Consider the following 20,533-nt stretch of genomic DNA (forward strand, 5'->3'; position numbering starts at 1 on the left):
GTGGTTCACCACAAGGAAGGATTATTCTGTGTTCACACAAGGTCTGCTGCAGACATGAATGGCTTTCCAGGACAAATGTGGATATTTAGTGACTCAAGCTGCTTTGATCTTGTGGCTCCATAGTGTTTTTAAAGGCTCTCTCCATGATCACTGTAGCAGGGAGAGAATCAGCTGCAGTATCTCAGGTGGGCTCTGCTTTGCTTTCACTGGGAAGTAACTTTTGCCCATTGGCCAGAACTAGTCACAGAGCCCAGCCTAGTTGCCAGAGGCTGAGAAATGCAGTCTTCCATGTGACCAGAAGAGTCAAGAAGCAGACCTTGGCAAGCACTTGTAATCTCTACTCCCTTCCACAGGGGTTACTGAACTGTCTGAAAATTCTATGCATGTATGCATACACATGTATTATATGTATGTTTTCCTGAAGAGAGGAGAGAGACCTTAGCTTTCATCAGATTCCTTAAGGGGAGAGTGAGCTGTCATCTGAAAACCCTAATAAGCGTTTTTTTAAAGGTAGAGATTTAAATTGAAGAAAGGAAAGCTCTGAAATTCAGGAACAACTCAGTGAAGTTGAATTTAGGGCAAATCCCAAGACTTAGGAAGACCAGTCCATGTATTGACCTCATTATTCATAATTGGCTTGCCTCTTACTCCCTGAGTGATTTCAGTTAAGTTCTTGCAATAGGTAATCTTCCAACATTTAAAAAATCCTAGTTTTTTGAATAGGTTAAAGCACTTTCAGTCATTCCTAATAAGGTGTTATCAGTTCAATTAGATTGATTTCCTCCTCATCATACTCATAACTTTGACCCTCCGCAGAACAGGTATCCTAATTAGAAAAGGAATTAAGTTGGGAGAAGGGGGAAGTAAATTTAGAACATGGGGCATTTTTAAAATTCAGAAAGAATGCCAGATTTTGAGATACTGCCTAATGCTTGAAAACTGAATTTAATAAAAAGTAGGTTTCTCAAAAAACTGTCCACAGTTCAGTATTCGTTGAGTGCTATTATGTGCTAGGCATCGTGCTAGCTGCTGGGGCTATGACAACAAACACAGTCGCCACTCTGTGCTGTGATAATGTGTCAGCGCTACTTGGCATCTTATTGTCAGAGTGCTTTTAGCTGCAAGTAACAAAACTGAGCTGAACATGGCTTAGATAGGGAAATTTATGTCACACACAAAAAACTGGTGGTGGCAATTACAGGGTTAGATGATTTAGCAAGCAAGGATGTCATTAAGGATCTAGACTTCTTCTATGCTTTCCCACCGCCATCCGCATCATTTTCATATCTTAGCTGCACACTGGCTATGGCAGCTCCAGGCAGTACATATTCATACATCAACATTTAAAGTCAGGAAAAAGGGAATCTCCTTGTTTGCGCCTCTTTTTAAGAATGAAGAAAACCTTTCTAGGAATTCCTCAGGAGCTCTTCTTGTATGATTAATTACAATTGTGTTCCGTATCCTCCCGAAAGCTATCACTTGGCAAGTATAATGAGGTCATGGTGACTGGCATAATATTAGTAAATACTCCACCATTGGGGATAGAAAAGGTCTATCCTCTGCAAGGACATGGCGACTTGAAGAGAGAGAACAATCAGGATTATGTTAGCAGGAAGGAAGTTGGGCAATGGCCACTGGGTAGGGAACCAACAGCGTCTTCCACACAGATACATTATGTCACTGGACCCTCAAGGCAACCTTGTGGGGTGGGAACTGTCATCTTTCTTTATAGGTGAGGTAAAGTTACCCAGGTCCACCAGCTACGAAGTGAAGGAGCTGGGATTCAAACAGAGATTGCCTGACTTCAATCACCACACAAAATCTGATGAATCTGGTCAAAGAAAACTGCTCATCACTGAAACATGCCTTTTCCAAATTCACAGCCTTGTCTCTTTTGAATTTGCCTTAAATCTGTACTTCAGTTTGTCTGTTGAAAAAGCCTTAGAGAACTGTTACTGTAGAGTATGACTAAGGAACTTTGAAGTAACTGTATTTCAGTTTATGTAACGATTCTTCTCATAAATCTTCATTTTTCCCCTCCCCTTTCACTATATGTTGATATAATTGTAGTATTATGGCAAAAACAATGTAAAGGAGTTATTATATAGGGTTTACTGCAAATCATATTGAGAACATGATGCTTTAAAAACCCATACTAATTCTTTTGGTTTTCAAGATTTCCTTAAATTTAATTAGAACAAAGTGAATTTTAAAAGCATAAGAATTTTCTTAGAAACCTAGGAGTCATAGACTTAAAGAACTAAAAAGACACGCAAGAGGGAAGAGATATGGGAACATATGTATATGTATAACTGATTCACTTTGTTATAAAGCAGAAACTAACACACCATTGTAAAGCAATTATACCCCAATAAAGATGTTATAAAAAAAAGAACGAAAAAGAAATTCAGAGATCATGTAGTTTAATTACCTTCTTACACTGATTTTACAAATGAGGAAACTTGTGCAACACTGAAAATCCTAGTTTGCAAAGATACTGGGAATAAAAGATTTAGTATATGAAATAATTGTCTATTTGATGTATCCTACATCACACACAAAACAGTCTCACAATAATAAAACCAATATAAATACCAATAGTATGAATACTGAAAACAGTTTACTTTTTTTTTGGAGGGGATACATTTTTTAGGATTTAGCCAACTAGAGACACACAGTCAAATTTCTGTTTAAAGCTACTTCGAATATTTCATTTCTCTGTGACTATATCACCAACTGGATACATATTTAGGATCATTAGTTTTATTTTATTTTGGATTTTTAGAGACTGCTTTTTCAAAGTTTATAGGCTCCTTGGAGAAGTGGCTGATGGCAGATCTGAAGTCAAAGACGTATATTATGAGTCTGAAACAATTTTCATAACAGATAGCAAGGAAGCCATCAAAATCCACAAAGCCTACACCAGAGGCTGTTTGCGGGAGGCTGGGATGACTTGGGGCCGAAAGATACTCAGGATAGAAATGGATCACTCATCCTAAACCAGATTGTTTTTTTTCAATCCAAGGAAAAACAAGATGGAACTCAAAATGTTGATAAATCCCCTTTAAAGAGACCCAACCACTAGGCAATGAGAATAGAGCTTCAAAAACAGGGGGTTCCCAAAAAAGGAGTTGATGGGATGAGCACTAAGAAATTCAGTCCAAATAGGGAGCTACTGTGGTCCCCAGGTTGGCAGCTGTCTGCCTGGTTGAAACTGAATGTGTTTTTATAGAACCAGATTTCTCCATTTAATTTAATTGAATTTCACATCTGTTATAAACTCCACAATACGTTGTTATTACTTTTGCTTTCAACAGTCAATTATTTTTTCAAGCAATTTTTGAAAGAAAAATATTTTATTTTTACTGACACATTTCTCATTTCCTTATTCATTCTTTATGTAGATCCAGGTTTCTATCTAGATTCATGTTCTTTCTGCCTGGAGGAGTTTACCATTCCTTGTACTGGTATATTAGTGATGAATTTTCTCAGCTTTTGTATGCCTGGAAAAATCTTCATTTTAACTACATTTTCTTGTTTTTTTTAAATTTTATTAATTTATTTTTTTAACATCTTTATTGGAGTATAATTGCTTTACAATGTTGTGTTAGTTTCTGCTGTATAACAAAGTGAATCAGCTATATGTATACATATATCCCCATATCCCCTCCCTCTTGCGTCTCACTCCCACCCTCCCTATCCCACAGCTCTAGGTGGTCACAAAGCATTGAGCTGATCTCCCTGTGCTATGCAGCTGCTTCCCACTAGCTATCGATTTTACATTTGGTAGTGTATACATGTCCAGGCCACTCTCTCACTTCATCCCAGCTTACCCTTCCCCCTCCCCGTGTCCTCAAGTCCATTTTCTATGTCTGCATCTTTATTCTTGTCCTGCCCCTAGGTTCGTCAGAACCATTTTTTTTTGTTTTTTTAGATTCCATATATATGTGTTAGCATATGGTATTTGTTTTTCTCTTTCTGACTTACTTCACTCTGTATGACAGACTCTAGGTCTATCCACCTCACTACAAATAACTCAATTTTGTTTCCTTTTATGGCTGAGTAATATTCCATTGTATATATGTGCTACATCTTCTTTATCCATTCATCTGTCAATGGACACTTAGGTTGCTTCCATGTCCTGGCTATTGTAAATAGTGCTGCAATGAACATTGTGGTACATGACTCTTTTTGAATTATGGTTTTCTCAGGGTATATACCCAGTAGTGGGATTGCTGGGTTATATGGTATTAACTATGTTTTTGAAAGATACTTTCATTGGGTATAGAATTCTAGGTTTGATGGTTCTTTTTTTCTTCTAGTACTTTAAATAAGTTGCTTCATTCATTCTTGTTTGATTTACGTTTCCAGGGAGACTCCAGCTCCTATTATGTTTGTGCCACCACACCACTACCATAGCTGCTTTTAAGATTTTTCAGTTTATCACTCATTTTAAGCACTATGATTATGGTGTATCTTGGTTTAATTTTCATGTTTCTTTTGCTTAGGGTTCATAGAGCTTCTTAGATTTGGGTTTATAGTTTTCATCAAATTCAGAAAAAAAAATCAGCCATTCATTATTTTTTAAAATATTTTTTCAGTTCCTTCCTGTTTTCCTCTTCTTTGGGGTCTCCAAATTACTCACATTTAGGCTTCCTGAAGTTTAATCGTGGTTCTCTAACATGCTCTATTCATATCCTTTCAGTATTTTTTCTCTGTATTTCATTTTGGATAGTTTCTACTGCTATATTTCCAAAGCAATCTTGTCTTTTGCATTTTCTAAATCTGCTGCTAATTCCATCCAAGTTGTTGTTTGTTTTTTTTTTTCAGCTTGGACATTTTATTTCTTACTTCTAGAAATTGAATTTGGCTTTTTAAAATATCTTTCTTGGCTCTATATGTTTAATCTTTCCATTACATCCTTCAACATATGAAATATAGTTTTAATAACATTTTTATGTCCTGTTTGCTAATTCTATCATCTGTTGCATTTCTGCATCAATTTCCATTTATATATTTTCTCCTCATCATGAGTTATAACTTCCTGCTTCTTGGCATTATCTATGTAATGTTGATTGGATGCCAGATACTATGGAGTTTACCTTTTTATTTTTTACTCCTATAAATATTCTTGAGTTTTGTTCTAGAATTCAGTTAAATTACTTAGAAGCAGTTTGATGCTTTTGATACTTGTTTTTAAATTTTGGTAGGTGGTACCGAAGTAGTCTTTCATCTAGAGATAATTTTTCTCTACTATTAAGGCTTATGAGTCCTCCACCTGATGCCCCATATTTTATGAGGCTTTTCCATTCTGGCTGGTGGGAGCATAAAAAATTCCTGGCTCTGTTTGAGCTTAGGTGATTATTCTGCTTGAGCCTTTTGGGTGGTTCTTTCCTTAGCCTTCCATAGTTTCTTTACATGCACATACAGATCAGTATGCAGAAGACTGCATATCTCTGGAACTCTCACTCAGTCGATCTCTCTCATTCTTTTCTTCTCTGCAGCTCTCTCCTTTCTAGTACCCTTTGCTGTGAATTCCAGCCATCTTGGTCTCCCTGGACTCCTAATTCAGTCTCCTCAACCCAAGGATCTCCTGGGCTGCCTCTACCTTCGTTCCCTTCCCTGTGTTACAGCCTGGCAACTTCCTCTAGGCTTGAGGAAATCATACAGCTCAGCTCATTTGGTTTCCCTTTCTCAGGGATCACTGTCCTGCACTGTGTGTTGTCCAATTTCTGCAAACTTTTGTCTTATATGTTTTGTTTGGGTTTTTTTAGTTGTTTAAGATAGGAGGGTAAATCTTTTCCTTGTTATTCCATCTTGGCCAAAAGTAAAGTCCCACTTGTTTCTTTTCACTGAATATTTTTAACCAGACTTTAATTTAAAATGTAATCTTTTAAAAAGTTAGATATGGCTTTTACTAGCTATAAGATAATATGTAAGGAACTGTAAGGCATGGAAAGAATCCTGGACTAGAGTTCTAGAAAACTAGATTATAGATCCATTTTGTCTTTCAGATTATTGCACGACTGCCTTCCCCTGGACCTGAGAACATTTGGAAATAAAACATGTGGACCAAGTAATTTTTTTGGTAACCACACAACTCAGTCTTTTCCTGATTCTATGAAACCAAAAAAAAAAAAAAATCAAGAAGATTTTAACTCATTTTCAGAAGATAGAAAGGTACTAGAGGAGTGGTATCAGGTTTAGGAGGGCAGAGACATCCACAAACTAAAGTCCATGAAGAAGAGATAATGATGATCAGAGAACCAGGCATGTATAGGAATTGGAGGCCCCAGGAATAGTGGGGAAAAAGTAGGGGCTGAGGAAATGCTGAGGGGAAGTATGACATAGGGTTGAAAACAGGCAAATGAATTGAAAGTCTGCGGATAAAATGGTTAACTAGGTTTAGCAACCTCAACCGTGTCAACCAACCAGGGAAAAGTTAAATTGCATGTGACATCAGATAGCTAGAAACTCCTTTATTATAAATTCTAGCAGAAGGATCAAGTAATACATCTGGCATTTATACAGCTGTTTGATATATTATAGTGATGATTATGAGGATGATAATAATAATAATAATAATAATTACCTCTTGTGGAAACCCTCAGAAACCAGTGTTTATGGGGGAAAAACAACAAATAAAATGCTCATGAAGCTCTAGATTGTATTCTTAAGGACTACAAAATATCTTACTTGTTTAGAAAATGCTCTTACTGAGGAATTGTGGTTGGTTCCAGAGGAATCTTATCAATGACCTATTTCAAACCTCAGATAACAGGCTAAAGAGACTTGAAGTGAAATCTATTGCCAAAAGTCATGAAGCTAATTACTCTTCAATAGGGTATTATAACCCGGGTCATCACACTCTTGAGTAACAGTCTCTCTCAATTACACCAAGCTGCCAGTAGGGTGAACTTTGATACATCCACAATTTTCACAAGAATCTTCTTTTTATATGTCACGTTTTTGAACACATTATTAGAGACGGGTTTGCTCTGTGACGATAGGATGATATAAAACCTGCATGCTTACTTTTTGGCTAGTTCCATTACATTTCCCTCATTGTTATCGTTATTTAACAAACAGAAGTAGCGATCAAAGTATAATAGAATGTGAGACTCACTTGTGAATGTGTTTTTTTCACATTCTTTAAAATGGTTAAATTCATGAATGAAAAATACAAGAAAAGGATAGGGTAGGAAAACGTGGCTTGACATTAAACCAAGGAACACACATCAAGCCAACACAAACCAAGGATGAGAGACAAATTCATGCTCTTTATTGTTTTCCTTTAAGAATATTAAATGACTCATAAAACTAGGATGATAGTTTTGGCACTCAAGGAAACCTTCACATGCTTTTTGGTAGAAAACAGTAAGTGTCTTTACTGACTAGCCAGTGTGTTCATCTTAATAGTTCTGGTAAGGAAAATAAATTATATTCTGGAGAAATCAGCAGAAATTCATAGACCCTTAAGCCTTCCAGAGCCAACCAATTTCTGTTGCTTCAGGCCTGAATAATTTTATTGAACTGTAATAATATTTGAATTCCTTCTAAATTCCTAAATTTGGGAGGAGAATCTATTCTTTTTTTACTATTGGAAGGGAAAGGAGGAGTATGAAATCATTCCAGCCATATCTAAACGTATCAGAAGAGTATGAAGGTTCCTATATTTGCTGTGTTCCCTCTGAAAGATACAAAGATGAGAGGTGATTGCTGGTGAATCACTGTTCTATTTTATCTAGAGACCTGAGTGCTCTCACTGCTGTATTCCCTTAGGGGGTCATATTCCTCTGCTTAAAAGAATATTGCCTGCTCTGTGAGCTAATGATTTGTTTGGAGGATGGAAGTCTCACAAGTGAAGATAACTGCACAGCTTTTATGATGGATCTTTCAAATCTTTGATCTGCTTTTTTCTGAATACCTGGGACCCCTCAATAGCGAGATTAAAGATGCCTCTTCAGAGAACAAAGGTAAACTTTGAAAACCTAAAAGCTCCTCAGATTTCCAAATAATATTTCTGTATTTCTTCATTTTGTCAACATCGTACTTGCTGTTGTCCTACATTCGTGTGATAATCGGATGGTAATCAAAATACAGTGTTAGATCATTGGCTTGTGGGTTTTTTCCCCATATTTTTCAAGGAGGCAGGGAACTACAAAACTTGTTTCAAAAAGTGGTTAGTGCAAACTAGCCTATGGCGAGGACATACATACTCATTTGATTCTATTTAATTTGACAAATATTTACTTAGTACCTAGTAGGTGTCAGACATTGTGCCTTCTTTTGTAGGGAATACCAAGAATCAGGACCTGTTTTCAAGAGATTCATACTCTAATTGGGCAGACAAGGCAATTACAGAAATGGCCATGATGGGATGCAGAATATGACAAATGAAAAATGCTTGCAGAGAAATGAATGACATTCAATATGGGAAGAGAGTGAAGAAGTAATAGTCAAGTGAGAGGGGGTGAGGGAAGATTTCAGCGTTTGAGAAGGACCTTGCAAGGTGAGATTTCCGTGGATGGAACTGGAGCTGGAAGTAAGGTGATAATAGTGTATGTTGTGTGTGTGTGTGTGTGTGTGTGTGTGTGTGTGTGTGTGTGTGTGTTGTCGGGGGAGGGAGGTGGTCAAAAAAGGTTGAGAAGCTTGTGTTTAACTTGTGGACAGTAGCGAGTCCATGAGGATTTTTAAGCAGAGCAAAGATAGAATAATATGAGTTGTGCTTTAAGAAATATTTTTGAAGAATTTTAAAATTTTAGTGTAAGATTTAGCTTATTAGTGTATTTTGAGGTAAAACTATGTCTGTGTAAACAACAAGTGTTTGATAATGTCCTACAGGTCTTATTTCCGAACAGCATGTCTATCACTTAAAATGTTGACTGAACTAACTTCTCATTTATATTTGAATCTGAAAGATTATTATTTTCACTCTAATAATGACGTAGCTCATCCACGCATAGATTTCTATTCTTGGTCAAAGGAATCAGTAAGGGGGTGTACTTTTATAGCATTCTGGCGAGTTTAATCTTCTCCACCACATGAACAGCTGAATTTTTACTGTCTGAGTAATATTTTTCTTAGTTTATATTTTATTGAGGTACCATTGGTTTATACATTATATAAGTTGCATGTGTACAACACTATACTTCTACTTCTGTATACTTCACAGCGTGCTCACCACCAAAAATTTAGTTTTCATCTGTCACCATACAGTTGCTCCCCTTCACCCATTTTGCCCTCCCCATCTTCCCCTGTGGTAAAACCACTACTCTGTTCTCTGTATCTATGTGTTGGTTTTTGTTCATTGGTTTGTTCATTTATTTTGTTTTTTATATGTCTGAATAATATTTTGAAGTGCATTTTTTGTTTCCTCCTAAGCCCTTTAGAGCACAACATACCCTTACAAAAAATGGGGAGATAAAACGTAACAAGAATAGAAAAATAAATAACTTCATAGAGTAAAGCAAAGCAAAATAGATTTTTAAAAAGCCAAAAACAGGATTGCAATAAATGGCTCTTATCAGAAGCTAGTTTTGAGGAGCATTTTTTTTCATGATTATCATTATGATGATTAGGGTTTATCCCAGATAAATCTGAAAATGTGAGTAGCTCAACGTATTCTCCACCAAACCATTTATCAAAGCAAGTAATCTAATAGCTGGATCATACTTCCTCTGCTTTAGCTCCTGGGCAGAAAAAGTGAGACCATAAAGGGAAGATAACGCAAAACTACAGAACAAATGCCCAAATATGTGACAAGACAACATCCTGAATAAGCAAAGTATTATCTGAAAGTAGTTAGTTAATAGTCAACTATAAATATTTCTTGAGCACTGAGCGCATTGAAATTCAACAAGCCCTCTATTTCTGAAGACTTCATCTTGCTTTCTCTTATTATGCATCTATTAGGAACGAGACCTTTCCTTATTTTCTAACTAGAGGACAGACAGCGGTGAAGTGGTATTCTACTGATGTAAAAGAGCCAATAAAATTTCTTTGTGCCAAAGTTACTATTATTTACTATTTATTCTATGGAGGAAATAAACACCAAAACAAATTATTGTTTCATCTAAATGACCTAAGGGGGGGAAAAAAAAGAGTTCCAGATAGGAGATGCCCAGCAATTCACTCCTGAGTATATAGACAAAAAAAACCTCCACTAATTCAAAAACATGCTTGCACCCCAATGTTCATATTAGTATTATTTACAATTGCCAAGGTATGGAAACAACCTAAGTGTCCATCAACAGATTAATGGATAGAGAAGATGTGCCATTCACACACACACACACACACACACACACACACACACACAATGGAATACTACTCAGCCATAAAAATGAATGAAATTCTTAACTTGGGACTAGAGCCCAGTCAAGTTGATACATAAACCTGACCCTTACATCCCCCCTCTAGTTATTTGTTTTTGGTTTTTGGTTTTTTTTGAGGTACACGGGCCTCTCACTGTTGTGGCCTCTCCCGTTGTGGAGCACAGGCTCCGGACGCGCAGGCTCAGTGGCCATGGCTCACGGGCCCAGCTGCTCCGCGGCATGTGGGATCCTCCTGGAACGGGGCATGAACCCGTGTCCCCTGCATTGGCAGGCGGACTCTCAACCACTGCGCCACCAGGGAAGCCCTAGTTATTTGTTTTTAATTGACTATTTTGACTAATTATCACAAGAAAAGTATGTAGGAAAAAAAAGTAGAATTAAGAGAAATTACTATCAAATATTTTCTCAGTTAACATTCACACCTGAATTGAGAAACAATAGGAAAACTTACTATCATCAGAAAAGTAAGAGTATAATACTAACTAGCATCTCTGAACACTTGCTCTTGTCCATAAGGTACAACACTGAACATTTTTTAAAACATAAACCTATTTCATATTCCTTACAACTGATCAGTACCTACTGTTGAATATTTAAGGTAACTGAAAAAATGGTGATTTATCAAATTGAATAAATCTATCACTATTGTATGCCTCCCTTAAACACTGAAGATACGATACAGCACAAAAATGCATCCAACATTAACATAGTAATGAATAAATAAAAATAAAATTGCCAATGGTCGAATAAACCTTTGCAAAGAAAATGACTTAGCCAATAAGAATGGTACAAAGATCTAAATTGTTTTCAGAAACCAAGGCCTTACCAATAGTCGGATCAGGTGCAACATCACTTCTATTCTCCTTCCATGACAGCAGGTAGTCAAGGCTGGTGAGATCTGCAGATTCTATATTACTATTAATGGTCAGCATCATCTGATGAGCTTTTGCTATTCCATAATGAACTTTTGTCTCATCCATCAGAGGTATGTTCGTTAACTCTGCTGTTGTGTCAAAAGCTTGCTGAAAGTATTCAGAAGCTTTGTTGTAGTATCCCTAAAAATGTAAGAGAAATAATTTTTTCTTAATTTTAATTTACCATTCCACATGTCTGCCCACCTTGGCATGTGCCACACTGATCCTTCAGCAGTTTTAGCAGTTCATCTTCAAGAAGAAAGAGATGGCAAGCAGGGCCTCTATTAGAATAAGTTTCCTTTTAAAAGCTGTGATTACTAACCATGCAATATCTTGAAGTTCATTCACCAAGAAAGGTGTATCTACCAGGTTGAACCGTATGAAACTTAATTTTTTTTTGGATTAAAAATGGTCAAATATTAGCATTCTGCTTCCTAATATAAGGAAGAAAAAAGAAGTTTGGGAAAGAGTGAACTGATTCACTTTGATTTGGATGGAATTTTCTTACTTGTTGCATTGGATTTACCAAATGAAATCTTTTTAACCAGTTTTTGGTCACAGCAAGAGATCATTCTAGCCAACCCATTTAATCAGTGGTGAGTGAAAATGGATGTATATTCCGCTCTTCCGTTATTACTTGTATTTTCCCATGTGCACGTCATTCTTGGCTAAGAATGTGGAAGACAAGATTTCGAAATAACATGATCTTGACAACAGCACTAGCATAACTCAAAAGATCATTTAAATGTTTACATCTTCTCCAAGTTCCTTGCAACATTTTAACTTGCAAAAACTCAAGGTTTCCTCCCCTTCCCTTCCTTCCTTCTTTCCTTCCTTCTTTCCTTCCTTCCTTCCTCCCTCCCTTCTCTCTCTCCCTCTCTCTTCCTTTCTCTTTCTTCTTTCTTTCTTTCTTCTTTCTCATTCTCATCTCTCCTTCTAAAAGCTATTGTCTACAAATAAATAACATTTATCTAACTCTTATGAAGCGTCAGGGACAGTGGTAAATACTTCATATGTATTATGTCATTAGCTTTCATAGGTCACTCTATGAGGAAATATTATTCTTATTTTACAAATAATGAAATTGAGCCTCAGAGAAAAGACTATCTTCTGCCACCTCCCCAAGTCTTCTAAAAATCTTCCTTTAAAAACTCTTCCTCAAAAGGGGATATTATTTTTAGGATTAAGCTATACTTGTAAAGACTCTAGGGAAGAAAAACTTCCTTTCTTCACTGATTTATAACCCTGGGGAGTCCATCCTCTTCCCTTTCCTCCTCTCTCCTTTCTTTCTCTCTCTCATATGTACAAAAACATGTATGCACACTCTTGAAGAGAAATGTTTTACTATGAGCTTTCAAGTCATTTTTCTCACAATGTATTATGACGGAAATGGAAATGAAAAAACACCATAGAAACAGCTTTATACCATATGCCAGTACAGGTAAAATGCATACTCAACGACCACACATCTCTGTACAATCATAGAGTCCAAAGAGCAGAAAAACTGATTGAATAAAGAGGCTGCTGGCAAGGTGAGGAGTAGGGCTTATGTGACAGTTATGTTACATACATGAGCAGCACATGTAACACTGCTATATACCCACAGGGACAATTTAGGTGAACCATTCAAATGGCTCACTCCAATTAAATTTTCTAATTTAAACAGACTTCCTCTATATTACATCAAAAACAATTTTTGTTTGTTGAGATGAACAATTCTTTCTCTTATTTTAAAGCATAAAACAGGATTTATATGAGACTAAGATCACTTAATTAAGAAAATATAACAAAGATATTTATATGTCAATGAAATATATTATATGATTGAGAAATAATATCAATATTGAAGACAATAAAACTAGTTAAAATTATAGATTGCCCTGTTAGATATCAAAGATATGGGACAAAATAGATGAAAATATATGACTAGACCAAATGTTTCTATTTTTAAAAACAGAGAAGTATAAATATCTAATTATTGTTCCAGCTATAATCCTGAGCTTTAGGCTGTTCATTGCTTTAGATGAGAGTCTCAATTAGGAGAATTAGGGACCATAAATAAATGGACATATATTTGAATTTCCAGAATTATTTTGATATATTATTATTTTGGAACAAACTCATTCATCCAATGAATAACTACTATTTACCAGGCCGATGCCAGGCAGTAGAGATTCAGCAGTGAACAAAGTTCAAGGTCAAGTAGGTGAGCTTGCTGCTAGTGGAAGTAGTCATCTGCCTATAACTTTTATTAGATCTTTTTTAACAAATGCCTTTTCCCCCTGAATACTTCTATTACTATAATAGGTAATTAGGCATTATAATTAGGTAATTATTCTTCCCTCAAATTGTGCCTAGTGTTCAATCTTGAGACACACACATACCTGTCATAAAACTGGTATCAAGCTAGATTTTTCTAGTTTAAGGCACCCTTAAGAAATACAACATTAGTTCCTCTCAGACGCAAGAATTTTTATACATACCTTTTTAGAACGAGGTTTCATTAATGTGCATTGTATTTCCAGATTTTTCATTCTTAAAGAGTTTACTATCAAAATTTAATATCTTCTCTAAAGGTTCTGTCCAACTTTCCACAGTTCCCGTTATCAGTGAAGCCCTATGCTGTTATAAAATTCAGAAGATTCTAGTAATGAATGCTGGCAATCTTAAATATGAGTTTGGGAATACAGAAGTGAATTCATGCACTTCATAAGTGCATCTTATTGGAAGAGAAAACTTCATTTAATGTTATAAATATCACTAATAAGCATTAGGTGGACAATTTCAGGACAAGATCTTGACATCATAGACATTGAAACAAAACTTGCATTATTACACTATAACATAGAATTTTCATGCAATATTGTGATTCTTATCAGATCCTTCTTAGTGTCTGAATTGTCACTCTGTCCAATGAGCAAGCTCAAAATAAATGGGCATTTTCTCAGTACTGAGGAAGACTCTTTTCTTACACAATTTCCTTACTGTGTTAGTGTTGGAACTACCATTGTTTTAACTATGTGATTATGCTTTGCTCTTATTAGAGAATAAAAGATCTCATGAAGGGTCTATACCTAGTTATTTTCCCTAAAATATTCTCACTAGACCCCTTTACATTGATGATATATTTTCAGTTAAAAACCAATCACATCAGGAGGGTGAGATGGGTGGCCCATCTTCCATGATTATATAGTAAAAGGTAAACTAATTAGGATGTTTTTAAGATGTGTTAACTTAAATTATAATAACACTATAATAATTAGAGAAAACTGTATTTTTCCACATACAGTTTTATATGATAATTGTGGTCTTATAACAATATTATTTCTTGGAAATTACTGTTAAGAATACAATTAGAATACGTTGCATGAATAACATGAAGCCAGAAAAGGTACGATAAGGGCAGTTGGTAGAGGTCCTTAAAAGGTAGACTGACAAATATCAGTAATATCAGAATTGCTTTTAAAGATTCAGTGCAAGTTTTCAAAATGCCAAAATATTGGACAAAAATGAAACAGAAGTTTGGAATTTCAAAAGTGAGAGACTACTACTCTCAACTGGTATAAAATTGGTTACAAATTTATGGATTGATTCAATGAACTCGCATATTTTTGCTCACCAACTCTGTGCCAGGTTCTCTTCTAGAAATTGGAATGAAATAAAAAAACAGGCAGATCTGGTCTCTTTTCTCATTAAGCTTCCATTCTAGACACATTCAACAGCAAGAAGAAAAATATCACAAACAAGAAAACTACGAGACAAGTGCGGCATACTTTTCATTGGGTTGAGTCAAGGAAGACCTTTCTGAAGTTGTGGCATTTAGCCGAGCTCTGAATGACAAGAAGCCAGCAATGTGAAGTTCAGATTGGGGAGTGGTCCACGCAAAGCATTCCAGCTAAAGCAAATGTCCTCAGGCAGAAATCAGCTCAGCATGTTTGAAGAACTCCACAAAAGTCCCTTTGGCTCTGGTGGACAGCATGAGGAGAGTAGAAGGCAATAAAGTCAGAGACTGGGAGTGGGGGAGGTAATGCATCTCATATGGATTGTTTCAAGTCAGGGTGAGGATTTATATTTATGTTCTCAGAAGACTGGGCAGCAATGGAAGTATTTTAAGCTGAGAAATAACATGATTTTATTTACATTTTGAAAGGATTACTTGGGCTTCTGTGTAGAGACTGGATTGGATGGAGGAGAAATGGGAAAATGGGTTCAGAGCTTATTGCAATAGTACAAGTGAGAAAACATAGTGTCATAACCAGATGTGGTGATAGTAGCAGAGATAGAGAGAAGAAGTGGGTGGATTTGAGATGCGTTTTGGTGGCATGAAGGTCAGGGTTTTCTTCTGGATTGGATATGGAGCAGGAGGGGAAAGATGAAGCAAGAATATCCAGATTATTGGCTTGAGCAATCGAGTTGATGGATAATGGTACCATTTATTAAGATGTGGAGGACTGGGGAGAAGTAGGTCAAGGAGGGAAGAATCACATTAAACTTGAGATGTCAATTAGAAGACATCCAGGGAGAGATGCTAGGGAGGCAGCCAGAATCACAAGTCTGGAGTCCCAAGGAGAGATCAGGGTTGGAGATATAAATTTGAGAGTCATCAGTGTATGGATGGTATTTAAACCATGGGCCTGTATGAGGTCAGATAAGGAGAGCTCACAGATTGAGAAAAGAAGGTTGCCTATGAAATGCCTGAATGGTATTCTATCCTGGTTGAACGTTAAGTAGGGAGAGAAATAGAATTTAGGGGAAAGCTGATGAGTTGAGTTCAGTTTTTAATAGGTTACATTTGAAGAGATCTAAGTGAAGATGTCAAATAGGCAGTGAGAATGAGTCTGCAATGGAGGAGAGAGATCTGAGTTTGAGATATTAAGAAGGTAAGTGCTATTGTGTACCCAATATATGCTAGGAACTCTATTAGGTACCACGTACATGTTTTAAAATTTCTAATCCTCATATAACCAGTCTTCAAGGTATCTTGTTATTGACATTTGAAAGATGAGGAAACTGAGGATCAAAGAATTAACTCACCCAAGGTCACAGTTAATAAACAGCTGAGTGCAGATTCAAAGTCAGGTGGGCAAAATTTGGTGTAGTTCCTTTGTCCTGCTACAGTTTCCTTCAAGGGAAAGCTTAATAGATAGTGTGTGGTGCAAATAGTTTGTGAAACTGTTTGGGTGTAAAATTGGAACAAAGGCATTTGACACAATTAGGAAACATGCATAAGCAACTGAATAGCAGACATGAAATAACTCTTTGTCAATGCTTTCCTAGGAAATGGCTTTGTAGAACTAGGAGGAAATTCAGGATGTCATCAAGGCTATCATTTTGTCTCAAAATTACAAGGAGAAAAAGATAACTATCACTTAGTTCTAATCCACTTAGCTATACATTTTCAAATTATACTCTTATAGTAATGATATAACAACTCAGAGTGAGCCTGAGAAGTCATCAGTAGATTTTCTGACTTGAGAAAATACCTGCAAAGAATCACAGTAATGCACAAAAACTGAACGTAATATTAACAAGTTTAGTATCAAATAAAGGTTTCTCTTGAAGTCTATGACATCATAAAATTATTATAGTATTATGTTCTTAATACTATACTATTTATCAGTGACTATTTATTACATTAAGATGTAAGCAACCATGAAGGTATACGAATCAACCTGTATATTTGAAGGCATGCATATTTGAAGAGAGCATGAATACTTGGAATCCTACAAATTTTATACTAGAATAAGGATAAGCTGGTAAAAAAAAATAACTTTTGGTAGTTGACACAGCCTTTGGATATTACTCATGTCTCTAGCTTTAGATATTAAACTCTTCTTCAAGAATTACTAATCAGAGAATAAAATACATATTGTTAAGATACAAACTCTTGGTAAAAAAAAAAATAAAGAAAATGCAAGTATAAAAATATTACCCCTCAGAAATGTTTATTGTTTTTATCTTCCTTATGCTTTCTGTAATTGGGAAAATACAGGCTAATACTTGATGTCCACATTATACTAAAAAACTGAGTTCTGGATATTGTTTGGTGGTAGGGTAAAACAATTTGTGCTTTTTGCACTTCCCTTTTGAAGAAGAAGACCTACAAGAACAAACCCAAAACAATTAAGAAAATGGTCATAGGAACATACTTATTGATAATTACCTTAAACATGAATGGATTAAATGCTCCAACCAAAAGACACAGGCTTGCTGAATGGATACAAAAACAAGACCCATACATATGCTGTCTACAAGAGACCCATTTCAGACCTAGGGACACATACAGACTGAAAGTGAGGGAATGGAAAAAGATATTCCATGCAAATGGAAATCAAAAGAAAGCTGGAGTAGCAATACTCATATCAGATAAAATCGATTTTAAAATAAAGAATGTTATAAGAGACAAGGTAGGACACTACATAATGATCAAGGGATCAATCCAAGAAGAAGATATAATGATTATAAATATATATGCACCCAACATAGGAGCACCTCAATACATAAGGCAACTACTAACAGCTATAAAAGAGGAAATCGAGAGTGACACAATAATAGTGGGGGACTTCAACACCTCACTTACACCAATGGACAGATCATCCAAAATGAAAATAAATAAGGAAACAGAAGCTTTAAATGACACAACAGACCAGATAGATTTAATTGATATTTATAGGACATTCCATCCAAAAACAACAGATTACATTTTCTTCTCAAGTGAGCATGGAACATTCTCCAGGATAGATCACATCTTGGGTCACAAATCAAGCCTCAGTAAATTTAAGAAAATTGAAATCATATCAAGCATATTTTCTGACCACAATGCTATGAGATTAGAAATGAATTACAGGGGAAAAAAAATGTAAAAAACACAAATACACGGAGGCTAAACAATACGTTACTAAATAACCAAGAGATCACTGAAGAAATCAAAGAGGAAATCAAAAAATACCTAGAGACAAATGGCAATGAAAATACATCGATCCAAAACCTATGGGATGCAGCAAAAGCAGTTCTAAGAGGGAAGTTTATAGCTATACAAACCTACCTCAGGAAACAACAAAAATCTCAAATAAACAATCTAACTTTACACCTAACGGAACTACAGAAAGAAGAACAAAGAAAACCAAAAGTTAGCAGAAGGAAAGAAATCATACAGATCAGAGCAGAAATAAATGAAATAGAAACAAAGAAAACAATAGCAAAGATCAATAAAACTAAAAGCTGGATCTTTAAGAAGATAAACAAAATTGATAAACCATTAGCCAGACACATCAAGAAAAAGAGAGAGAAGACTAAAATCAATAAAATTAAAAATGAAAAAGGAGACGTTACAACAGACACCGCAGAGATACAAAGCATCCTAAGAGACTACTACAAGCAACTCTATGCCAACAAAATGGACAAACTGGAAGAAATGGACAAATTCTTAGAAAGGTATAACCTTCCAAGACTGAACCAGGAAGAAATAGAAAATATGAACAGACCAATCACAAGCACTGAAATTGAAACTGTGATTAAAATTCTTCCAACAAACCAAAGTCCAGGACCAGATGGCTTCACAGGTGAATTCTATCAAACATTTAGAGAAGAGCTAATACCCATCCTTCTCAAACCCTTCCAAAAAATTGCAGAGGAAGGAACACTCCCAAACTCATAACTCATTCTATGAGGCCACCATCACCCTGATACCAAAACCAGACAAAGATACTACAAAAACAGAAAATTACAGACCAATATCACTGATGAATATAGATGCAAAAATCCTCAACAAAATACTAGCAAACAGAACCCAACAACATATTAAAAGGAACATACACCAAGATTAGGTGGGATTTATCCCAGGGATGCACAGATTCTTCAATATATGCAAATCAATCAATGTGATACACCACATTAACGAATTGAAGAATAAAAACCATATGATCATCTCAATAGATGCAGAAAAAGCTTTTGACAAAATTCAACACTGATTTATGATAAAAACTCTCCAGAAAGTTGGCATAGAGGGAACCTCCCTCAACATAATAAAGGTCATATACGACAAACCCACAGCAAACATCATTTTCAATGGTGAAAAACTGAAAGCATTTCCTCTAAGATCAGGAACAAGACAAGGATATCCACTCTCACCATTATTATTCAACATAGTTTTGGAAGTCCTAGCCACAGCTGTCAGAGAAGAAAAAGAAATAAAAGGAATACAAACTGGAAAAGAAGAAGTAAAACTGTCACTGTTTGCAGATGACATGCTACTGTACATAGAGAATCCTAAAGATGCCATCAGAAAACTACTAGAGCTAATCAATGAGTTTGGTAAAGTTGCAAGATACAAAATTAATGCCCAGAAATCTTTTGCATTCCTATACACTAATGATGAAAAATCTGAAAGAGAAATTAAGGAACCACTCCCATTTACCATTGCAACCAAAAGTATAAAATACCTAGGAATAAACCTACCTAGGGAGACAAAAGACCTGTATGCAGAAAAGTATAAGAAAGAAATTAAAGATGATACCAACAGATGGAGAGATATACCTTGTTCTTGGATTGGAGGAATCAATATTGTGAAAATAACTATACTACCCAAAGCAATCTACAGATACAATGCAATCCCTATCAAATTAAAAATGGCATTTTTTACAGAACTAGAACAAAAAATCTTAAAATATGTATGGAGACACAAAAGAACCCGAATAGCCAAAGCAGTCTTGAGGGAAAAAAACGGAGCTGGAGGAATCAGACTCCCTGACTTCAGACTATACTGCAAAGCTACAGTAATCAAGACAATATGGTACTGGCACAAAAACAGAAACATAGATCAATGGAACAAGATAGAAAGCCTAGAGATAAACCCACAGACCTATGGTCAACTAATCTATGACAAAGGAGGCAAGGATATACAATGGAGAAAAGAAAATCTCTTCAATAAGTGGTGCTGGGAAAACTAGACAGCTACATGTAAAAGAATGAAATTAGAACACTCCCTAACACCATAAACAAAAATAAACTTAAAATGGATTTGAGACCTAAATGTAAGACCAGACTCTATAAAACTCTTAGAGGAAAACATAGGAAGAATACTCTTTGACATAAATCACAGCAAGATCTTTTTTGATCCACCTGCTAGAGTAATGGAAATAAAAACAAAAATAAACAAATGGGACCTAATGAAACTTCAAAGCTTTTTCATAGCAGAGGAAACCATAAACAAGACAAAAAGGCAACCCTCAGAATGGGAGAAAATATTTGCAAACAAATCAACAGACAAAGGATTAATCTCTA

At 35.7% G+C, this 20,533-nt stretch overlaps 1 protein-coding gene across 3 annotated transcripts in view; it reads right to left on the minus strand.

Annotated features, from left to right (window-relative positions):
* TTC29 (tetratricopeptide repeat domain 29) overlaps window positions 1–20,533 on the minus strand; it is a 255,369-nt gene that overhangs the window by 85,237 nt on the left and 149,599 nt on the right. For all 3 annotated transcript variants that reach the window (XM_060147135.1, XM_060147136.1, XM_060147137.1), the window contains exon 11: window positions 11,164–11,392. In XM_060147135.1, the coding sequence (XP_060003118.1) occupies window positions 11,164–11,392 (229 nt within the window). The remainder of the gene's footprint in view (window positions 1–11,163; window positions 11,393–20,533) is intronic.

This window comes from Lagenorhynchus albirostris, chromosome 4 (genome assembly GCF_949774975.1).
Source record: "Lagenorhynchus albirostris chromosome 4, mLagAlb1.1, whole genome shotgun sequence".
NCBI lineage: Eukaryota > Metazoa > Chordata > Mammalia > Artiodactyla > Delphinidae > Lagenorhynchus > Lagenorhynchus albirostris.